Source organism: Stegodyphus dumicola, chromosome 5 (assembly GCF_044657685.1).
Source record: "Stegodyphus dumicola isolate Sdum_Otavi_A_Nest chromosome 5, ASM4465768v1".
Classification (NCBI taxonomy): Eukaryota; Metazoa; Arthropoda; class Arachnida; order Araneae; family Eresidae; genus Stegodyphus; species Stegodyphus dumicola.
The window spans coordinates 196,951,028-196,962,058 of record NC_140772.1 but is presented as its reverse complement, the minus strand read 5'-3'; the positions used below and the strand labels follow the sequence as shown (position 1 = coordinate 196,962,058).

The following is an 11,031-nucleotide window of genomic DNA, read 5'->3' as shown; positions in this document are numbered from 1 at the left end:
TGAAACCAGTGCGTGTAGAAAAGGTTGAACCGCCAAGGTTAAATCTTGACCACCTGCCTAATGACGAGCAAGATAGAATCCGACAAGTGGTAAGTGAATTTGCTTCGTTATTTAGTGATATTCCAGGATTTACTCTCGTTACTAACCATAGTATTGACACCGGAGATGCATTGCCAGTTCGTCAAAAACCATACCGGTATGATAAGAATAAGGAAAAAATTATAGAATGGCATATTACCGATATGCTACGTAAAAAGATCATAACGCCCATCTCAAGTAGTTATGCTAGCCCGGTGGTTTTATGTAAGAAAAATAATGATTATCCTTTGGAGCATCCAAAAAGGTGGAGATTCGCTATTGATTACCGTAAATTAAATTCCATAACGAAATATCCGGTATATCCGTTACCGATCATAGAAGAAATTTTAAGGAACATAAAATCAACCAAATTTATGACGACTTTAGACTTAACGACTGGTTATTTTCAAATAGGGGTGAGGCCTGAGGACGTGCCTAAGACTGCTTTTATAACCAAGTCTGGCACTTATGCATTTTTGCGTATGCCGTTTGGCCTTTCAGGGGCCCCAGCAACATTTCAGCGATGCATGGACATTGTGTTAAGACCTGTTCTTGGAAAGTCCACATTTATCTATTTAGACGATATCATTATTACTAGTGATAATCTAGACCAACATGTACAGGATTTAAGACAGGTGTTTTCTTTATTAAATGAGGCCGGTCTAAAAGTTAATGTCGAAAAGTGCAAATTTGCAGCCCCTGAATTAAAATATTTAGGTTACAAAATATCTCAAAAAGGGATCGAGACAGATGAATCAAAAATAATCGCTGTACAAAAGTATCCGACTCCAAACACGGCAAAGAAGCTCTCTTCTTTTCTAGGACTTTGTTCATATTATAGGTCCTTTATAAAAGATTTTGCGGCTATCGCTGAGCCGTTGTTAAAATTAAAAAGGAAAAAGGCAAGATTCTCGTGGACGGCCGAAGGCAATAGTGCTTTCGAAAAATTAAAACAAGCATTAACGCAAGCCCCTGTGTTAAAATTTCCTGAAAAGGATGAAAATTTAGAAATTTCAGCGGATGCTTCGGATTATGCGGTAGGAGCGGTACTTTCGCAAAATCAGCAGCCCGTGGCATTTTTTAGCCGAACTTTAAATCAAACACAAAGAAACTATTCCGCGACCGAGAGAGAGGCACTTGCAGTTCTGTTAGCAGTGCAAAAGTTCCGAGTCTATTTTGGAAAGGCGCCGATAACAGTATACTCTGATCATGCGGCGGTAACTAGATTGTACTGAGGGAAAAATTTATCCCCAAGGTTAATAAGATGGGCACTCAAGCTGCAAGAATATAATCTGGTAATCAAGCATACCCCCGGAAAGGAAAATATCGTAGCAGATGCCCTATCACGAATTAAATTAAACGAACAGGGTAATACCGTAAAAGTTGCAATGCTTACAGCGTGTACAATAAATTCCCGAGAAACTGTAATAACAGAACTGGGTAAGGATCCTGAGTTTGGAAGTATTTATGAGTATTTGAAGGATCCTGAAAATTTTAGCCACCAAGATATTGTGGCGATAAGAAATAGGGCGGCCCATTACGAACTAATAGATGGTCTATTATTCTACACAAAAACTACGAATTCCAACAACGAATTTCGACCTGTTATCCCAGCTAGTCTTAGATTAAATATCCTGCATGAGCTCCATGACAGCCCTTTAGCTTCTCATGCTGGTATTCGAAAAACTATCCAACGCGTACGCGAGGCAGTCTACTTTCCTGAACTGCAAAAGTTAACAAGGGCGTATGTCCAGTCCTGCCCAACATGTCAAGCCGTTAATTATATTAATTTCCACCCGGCCGGGTTTCTAAATAGTATTAAATCCGAATTTCCAAATGAAATAATTGGCATCGATTTATTGGGCCCTTTCCCAAAAAGTCAGTTAAATAGTCGCTATCTCCTTGTTATGGTTGATCATTTTAGTAAATGGACCGAAATTGTTTCCTCAAAACGAGCCTCCGCGAGATTGGTTACCGATTCTATTTTAAATAAATATATTTTAAAATACGGGGCGCCCCTAAAAGTTATATCGAATAATGGTCCTCAATTTGTAAGTAATATATTTGAAGACATGTGCCAAAAACTGGGCATACGTCATTTAAAAATGGTCCCGTATCGGCCGCAATCAAATATAGCGGAACGGGTCAACAGAAATATAGTGAAAATTATCCGTAGTTATGTTAAAAATTTTCATAAAAGCTGGGATAACTATGTCAATGAATTTGCCTTCGCCCTTAGGACCGCAAAACATGATACAACGGGCAAAACTCCTGCTGAGTTATTTCTAGGCAGAAAGATTATAACACCGTTAGATAAACTATTTTATGTGCAACAAAGAGCCCCAGAATTTAAAATGGGTGATATAGAAAAACTAATAAAAGAACCAAAAAAGTATACGGAAGTAGCACAAAGAAAACAGAAATTATATTATGATTTGAAACGACGGGGAGTAACTTATAAAGTAGGGAATGAAGTTTTAAAAATTAAGCATTCACTTTCTTCAGCACCAGAAGATAAAACTGCCAAATTTTTTCCACGATTTGAAGGACCATATGTTATAGAAAAAATAACTCACGCTGTTGTAGTGTTAAAAGCCAGAAATGGTGATACCTGTTCCGCAAACATTGATCAAATCAAGCCCTACTTCGATCGTAATAAAATGCAAATCTTTTCAGATCTTTTGCAGGATCCGGCACGGCAGACACCGCAGGTACAAGTTCCAGAGGTGAAAAAACGACAAGTACAAGGGCAAGCCAATGAGAGACAGAAGCAAGTGAAAAGAAAATTGCCCCGCGGAAAAATGGAAGGTAACAAGAAAAAGAAGCCGTTCCACCGTCCAGAAAACAGAGTTCACGAACACCCCCAGAATGAAGAAGGGAGAAGGACGACGTATGTGAAGAGGACCAGGAGAAATGACGGCAACTATAACCCGGCTTTAAAACGGAAGATCTACTCATCCGACAGAACTCTCCGCAGCAAAAGTCGCCGAACTGCGGAAGGGCCATCAGCGGCGGAGGAAAAAGTACAAGAAAAATTTGAACGGCCAACAACGAGGTCCAAGCAGGATCACGACAGAAGTTTCCCGGTTCCGCCAAGACCAGCTGCCTTCAAACGGCCAAGACCACAAGCAGAGGAGAAAAGGAAGGTGTTCAAGGGTGGCCGTACTGGTGAAAAACGGAAGCTTCCAGAGGAAAGCACTGAAGGGCGAGCCCGTACAAGAAGGAGGATAAACCAGGCTAATATCTGCAGTACCTTTAAAGACTGGGCCCAGAAAAGGATGTCCGAATATTACAAAGATAAGTAAAATTTTATGTTACTTTGCAAACTTAAGTTAATCTTTCATTCTTACTGCAAGTGGCAGATTTCAAGAAGTTTTACCTCATGCGAGGTCTACCTTTATCGCCAAAAGGGCGAGAAATGAGTTGTGACCGATTTTCGTATTATGTTTTTAAATTACTCGTGCGTAAAACTAAAGTTGATGTAGAATAGCGTTGTGTAAAGACTTAAATATTGTAAAAAGTTATTGTATAAATTTTATTTAAAACATTCTAGCAAGAAAGAAGTTTTAGTCTGAAAGACTTTTTGAAATGTAATATTATTTCAATGTAGAAAGAATTGGCACTTGCTTTGAAAAGAATAGAAGTTAACAATATACTACTAATGTATGTTTTCAAATGTGTAAAATTAACGGCATGTTGATATGTTCTTAGATACATGTGAACTGTTATTTTAAATGTTAAGAAATACCGTGATATGGTAAAAGTGAAAGTAATGTTAAAAATTTGTTATTCGTGTGACTGTAAAGATTAAATCATGGCGAATATGTGGTAAAGGTTGAATGATGTAGTTAGGCTCTCTGACGCTACACTTTAGAGTTAGCCACTTTTAGAATAGTACCTCAGGGTTTAGAGTTGAAAGTAGGGTGTGTTAAGAGGTCTCGTTATGTTCAATTTTAACACGTTAGTGTTTTGATTGTAGGAGGAAGTGTGGCACACGTAGACAGAAACACATTCGTGTTTGGTGTTTTTTTACAACACATGTCAGAGAGCACGGGGAGAGATAATTAAAATAGTCATGAATGAAAGAAGAATGTTAAGAGAAGTATATTCTATATGTTATTTGCAATGTCATTGTGTAACATTTCATTAAACTAGTTTTCCTTCCAGATCTCTGGAAGGAACCAGAATTGAATAAAGCTCCTGTTTAGATGCAGTATAGATGAAAAAAAGATTGTTATATATCCTGGGAGCTGCTATTGTAACAAATTTCTTTCTTTTAAATTTTCTAGTTTCTAGAGAAGTTATGTTGTAAAAGATTGGCCTCGCGTTAGTTTCTAGAGCTAAAAGTTTTCAACAAGGTCGTTTTAGACCTCAGTTTCAAACTAATTAACTCTGGCGGGAAGTATGTAAGGATCTTAAGTTTTACTAATTTTTATTTTATTTTAAATATTTACTATCACTTCTTATTTTCTACTTCCGGCCAGAATTATAAGCGTGAAGGTTTTTATGCAAAGTTTGTCTGGCGAACGCCAAGTATTTAAGTGTGGCCTTTTTGCCAAGCGAAAGAGAGAGGAAGCAGTAAGTCAACGCAGGCCGCTTACCTTAGAAGTTACGCAGTTGCTGTTCGCCTTCCAGGCCAGAGGTTTTAATCCTCTTGATAAATTAAACGTATTGTAGTGTTCACAGTCTCTGTGCTACATACGCTTCCTGTTTTTATATAAGGCCAATCTTCCACGTGTATTATTCTAAAGTTAAATTAGAGTTTAGTTTTATTTTTATACTTTTTTACGTTAGACCCCGAGTGGAGGGTCAGTGTATTCCGAAGTACGGAAGTTATTGTATATAGAGAAAAATAAAGGGTTTTGTATACCCTTCGTCTGTATCCTGTCTACTTACTACAATTAGTGAACATAGCTTTAGTAAGCTCTCTGTTCCTAGTCAGGTCCTTGTATGTTCCCGAAGAAGGATAGAAGGAACATTGAACCTGATAACTCTACACTTTGCTACATGTGATTCCTGAAAACTTCATCATTCTTCAAACTTTATTAATAATTTGACAAGCGCATATGATATTTAATAGGGAAATTAAGTTTGATAAGTGAATGTTACGAAATACATCATATCATATCAGGTGAGTGTTGCAAAGTACGCTTTACCTCATTAGTTGTTTTATGATGAATTTGCTTTCGCATTGCAAACGTAAATGCAATTTAATTTTTATGTTAATAAACGATACTTCAAATAGAAGACTTTGTCGTACTTTAAGGCGACAATATAACATTGTAAAGGAAAAACGCATATGTTTCTCTAAAAATTTAAATTGCCTAGAAACCACTCACGTCTTCTAATGAAACCTACTTTAAATGCTTATGCCTGTATTCGATTAAGTGATTTTTTAATGATATGGTATAGTATATGCCATCTAAATGCTCTACTTAGTCAACTGTTACTCCCTCTGTAAAGATACTATTTCCATGATTTCAGCCAATATTAAAAAAGAAATTTAAAAAATGGCTTTCCACATATCAGTAAAATGATTTCTGATTTGATTTTGGATAAGCTCAGTTACATTTTATGACATTAAATTTAGCATCATTTATAATATGCGCAACACAACTAATAGCAGAAATTCTACATTTCGTAATTAAATTGGATCCAGATCATTGCTCGTCACATTTATCCTGACAGTGTCAGTCACAGATGTGTTATTTTTTATGGCTCCGATTCTATCTTTCTGTAATTTCCTATCTTTGTTGGTTATATCCTTCATAGGCAAAAGAGTCATATTTTCATGACCATTGCAGGGTTTATCTGTCTTCCCGCTAACTCCTCGTCTAGTTGAAGCATTAGGAACAGAAGCATCCGAATTAAAGCAGGGAAGAACGATCATGAATTCCTTCCGAAAATTCTCATTCAGCCAGGCGTACAAAAACGGGTTGTAGCAGGTCGAGCTCATGGCTGCTGCATGAGAGAGGAAGAAGATGACGTTCAAGAATGTCCAGGATGCTGCTGGAATGTAGAAATCTATGATCAAGTTGTAGATGTTGATGGGAAGCCACGAGGCACCGAAGATAACGACCATCGTGATGAGCATTCTATTAGTGCGGCGTGTGCGCTCCCTCTCCATTTCTTCTTTTTTCACTGATTTGGTCCCTGGTTTGGTCCTTGCACGATTTTTCAGCTTAATGCAAACTTTCATGTAGCAGAAAGTGATAATGAAGAAGGGGATGACGAACTGCAAGATGGAAGTTGAGAATCCAAAAGCTTTCCTGCTAGACTCGTACGGCCAGACTTCGTCACAGTAGAGACCTTTCTCAGTAGGAATAAGATCCATGAAGATACCATATGGCAGTGTGAGCAGTCCTGCTAGTAACCACACCAATATAATAATCAAGTAGCAATATTTAACCTGCAGCCTTGGCTTGAATGGGTAGATGATAACAAAAAATCTATCAATAGCAATAGACATAAGGGTAAAAGCTGATATATAAACACTCACGCCTTGAGCATACGGTACTAAATGGCATAAAATTTCACCAAAAACCCATTGCCTCAAAAACATGTAGAGAGGAGTAAATGGGACTGCAAAAGTGCACAATAAGATATCCGATAGAGCCAAGTTGGTGATGAAGAAGTTGGTTACTGTTTGCATCGATTTGTTGCGAAAAACTACGTAACACACCAAGACGTTTCCGCAAATTCCAAGGAAAAAGATAATGATGTAAAGTGCGTAGAATATAGCTTTGAGTCCTGGAAGGCTAGTGAATATATCTGCTTGGTCATAATACTCGTCTTGAAAAACTGAACTGTTATGTGTCAAATTCTGCCAGTCCAGAGAAAAGTTCTGCATAAGAACAGCCAAAGCAGCGTAATTACTGACATGGAAGCCGTTTGCAATGTGGATGGACATCTTTTATTGTATTATAAATTTACGTGATTACTCATTTTAGTAATTTTTCTTCCTTGATTACTTCATTGAAATCTTCTTATTCTTCCGCTTCTTAGAACATAACTTTCATTTAAACATCTAATTTAAGGAACGATTATCCTTCTTCTACTTATATATCTTTAATTCAAGCACTTTCTGGTTATTAATCCTATGAAAGAAAAAGTAAAAATCATTAGAATACGTAAAATATTGCATAGAATGTTTACAAAGCACATATATTTCGGAAAAGAAATATATAAATTTTACTTAAAACAGCACAGGAAACGATACACAATTAAAATTCATTAAAAACAATCTCGTAGTCCATATGAAAGATCTTTAAATAAGATTTTGGATCACAATTAAAATTGAACATTTTGAGTATCACATGAGATATGATAGCTATATTGTAAAGCATGAATAAAATGGAACATATGACTTTAAATTCGTAAAAGGCATGTCAAAAAACTGAAAAGTGAGAGATATAGCAGCACTTCACCATCGTATACAGACTTAGAAATCATTATTAAGGGAATAAGACAGTTACTATCAGACGCAGATTTAAAAGCCTTAGGTTCTGCCTAAGGTTGTATCGGTGGCAATAAACATTATCTGCTTGTAAGCGCAAAAGCTTACGAGCACAAACATGGTTTTTTCTTCCACGTGAAAACGAGTATCTGAACATGCTTAGTATAGGAAATTTTACAACAGTGAGTAATAAGAATATTAGCAGTTTATGTCACGCTGTCAAATATGAGTCCGACACAAATAGACCCTTAAACATTAGATTTAGAGCCTAAAGTCAGTGCCACCTCTTGAAATGCGACAGTCACCGAACTGGGATCTCTATGTTTTATTTATGTAGCCGAATATACAGTGCCGCTCAACCGAGATAGTAATTAGCAACGCAGCCTGCCGTTCCCGGGTTCGAATCAACGGAGGAGAATGCATATTTGTAAATGTATAATGTCTGTGAGGAAAGGGGGCATTTTAAATATGCTGCTAGCCGAAAGTCCCCTCAAGAGGCAGATGATAAGGGAAGAAAGATGGGAGTCCATCGGACCCATTCCCTGGGGTGCTCTCCATCAAAATTGGGGACGGAAATAAGCAAGTCTTTCTGTCACCTGTATGGTGCTCAAGGCTTTTGCCAACGACAGGCGCAATCTTGCTCTCTTTGGCACGATGAATGTCGTGGGCTTTTTCTGATTGTACTATCGAAACGAATACAGTTGAATGTCTGCCCTGAGTTTCTTTTCTCGTTGATTATTAACTGTTGTTTTATACGCAGAAAAATTAATACTAATTAATTACTATGATTAATACTATATTGCATACATGAATATTTACTGTGAAAATTTCATTTTATCTATCTTCATTCTAATAATACATAGGATATCTCGATATCTTATATATTATTAGAAAAACATTCCAATCGACTATATTAATTGGATGAGGCCTATACCATGAACTGGATTTTCTAATTGTTATTTCTTTAGCCTATTTATTAGTCCAAAGGAGCAATTTTCCCAGAAGGACTGCTAATTTCGTTTTGGCATGTTGCGTTGATTCACGATAAAAGTTGTTTCACTTTTCAAAGTGTTACCACCAAATATTATCGCCCTGATGTTTAAAGAAATTATAAATTATTTTGAGATATTGCTGTTGAACTGAATTTTATGGTTTAGGTGCGACAAACAGGATATTTAATAAATACCATGTTTATTAAATTGACCATGATATTTAATAAATGCACCAAAACATTCCAAGCACACAAAATGTTAAAATAAAACGCCCGTTTAGAGGTAATTTAAGATCTGAAATCCTTCAGATTTTTTATTTTATTTATTTATTTTACTTTATTTATTTATTTAGTTTTATTTAATTTTTTCTTATAGTAAACGTTACTTTGAGAAAGTCTGTTTGCAAGTAAACTCCATGATAGTAGAATCACTGCCTGGAAGTTAATATGCAACAAGTAATAAATATAATGATTTTCGAAAAATATGTCAACCATTAGAGTCGTAACATAATGTTAAGATAACGTCTTTTGAAAATTAAATGGTATATGTAAGGACATTACTAAAAAAGAGGCAAGTGAAAATTCATAACTGAGTTATTTCAAAAGATAATAGTCCTGGCTGACAGATCGTAAAATGTTACGAATAAAGTACTCAGTGAAATATCTGCAGGATTAATCTTTATTCTTGCAAATAATACTTAGTTTTTAATGAAAGGTGTAACAATACCTTTTGAGAATGATCTGAGGGCCTGGTATAGGTCTTACGATCGATAGATGCACAACAAATTTATAAGGTATTTCTCCCACCATCCTAGCGTGCCTTCGTGGTGTACTGGTTCTGCACGATGGGATTGTATTCCAGAGGTCAGTGTTCGATTCCCGGCGAAGGCGGTTCTTAATTTTCCATCTCTTGCCTGCTTCCAAAAATACTAATGTATCTAAAAATTAAGTAATTTGCGTAACTAAACCATAGGCTGAGAGCAATCTAAAGTGTTTAGACAGGCTGCACCAACTGTACGGAAGCGCGTTTGCAACCAAAATGGCATTAATAAAATGAAGTATTCCGGATGTCATAAAAGAAAATGCATTACCTAAGCTCAAAAAAGTTTTTTTAATGTTTTTTATTGTATAATTTTGGGAAGAATTAGGATATCAAATTGTTTTGTGCAACCGTGGGAGTAATATGCGGGACAATATTTTGATAAAGCAAACTTGAAGTGGTTGGATTCTTTTAAGTGGTTATCTTGTGAATGATTTAAAAAAAAATAAACTCGTATTCAGATTATGCACTGAAAAAATTGCAAAAACATCATAAATATAACCCTTTTCATCAGAAACTAGGTTCTGCATGACATATCAATACTCAATGCCATTTTATTGAACTATTAGTAGGATAAATTAAATTCTTTTCACTACATAAAGAGACAAATTTATCGCTGTATATATTTTGCAAGAATGGAGAACTTTAAGATGTCGCACTTTACGCTGTAGACAGCAAAGCTGCGAAATCGAATTCAACTCGATAAACAAATACTTTTTTAGGTTCACTTTGAAGACAGAATCGGAAGCCGCTGTTGGAAAGCATAGAGGAATATTTATTGATCTTTCCTCTATTTTGACTGTATTATTTATCATTGTTAAAAGATCAATCAAGGGAATTGTTTGGTTTAAGTTGCTGTGTAACACACGGAACGAAAAAAAATACTCTTTGTAAATTGCGTCATTTAGTTGATAACAGATAGTCTAACATCAAAGATAGTTATTTTGAAATCGCTATATAAATATGAATTTTAACGAATCTTTTGAAATTATTACAAGCAAACGCTAAATTCATAAATTTTGCTGAGCTAACAGTTATACAGAGTTAAGTTATACATTAGAAGTATAATTTTATTTCCTTGAAAAAACATGTAAAGCTCCCTTCTTTTAATTTTAAAAGTCAGATAGATAATTTTCTTCCTTTAAAATAAAAATCATCATTTGAGAAACATGTGAAATGAAATCGTAACACCGTTGATAAAAGTGCATTTCTGTAATTTGACACATTTCAGTTCTTTCGTTGGCGTCGAAGTGATTTAACGCTGTTTGAGAAATAAAACAAAATTTTATAGCATCAGAAAAGAATAAATTCTGTTCAGGCGTAATTTATTTCAGGTTATATAGAGTCATCTCTAAAGCCGAAAATACTACAAAAATGGAGAAATCATAAATTTTTAGACGAAAAGGCGTTAGCCCAGAAGGGCTATTAATTTCATTTTGGCATTTTGTAGTGTTTCACTATAAACGGCGTATTACTTTTCAAATTGCTGCTCCAAAATATTATCGCCCTGTATTATATTTAAATAAATTAAATAACGAAGAGTGCAGAAATTTATGTATGTTTCTCGCATTGTGATAAAACAACGGTACATAGAGCCATCAAAGTTTGAATAACATACGTCTCCACCCGAATATGGGAATCTGGAAACCCAAATTTGGAATTTGGAATTTAGTTTACTATCTCTTT

The 11,031-nt window shown here is 35.6% G+C and overlaps 1 protein-coding gene across 1 annotated transcript in view; it reads right to left on the bottom strand.

The window, feature by feature from the left end:
• Positions 1-746: 746 nt before the first annotated feature.
• Positions 747-11,031, bottom strand: part of LOC118184976 (prolactin-releasing peptide receptor-like) — a 396,902-nt gene continuing 386,617 nt past the window's right edge. Inside the window, exon 4 of the mRNA XM_085817523.1 lies at positions 747-7,175. Coding sequence (XP_085673649.1) covers positions 5,723-6,988 — 1,266 coding nt within the window. The 5' untranslated portion in view covers positions 6,989-7,175 and the 3' untranslated portion in view covers positions 747-5,722. The remainder of the gene's footprint in view (positions 7,176-11,031) is intronic.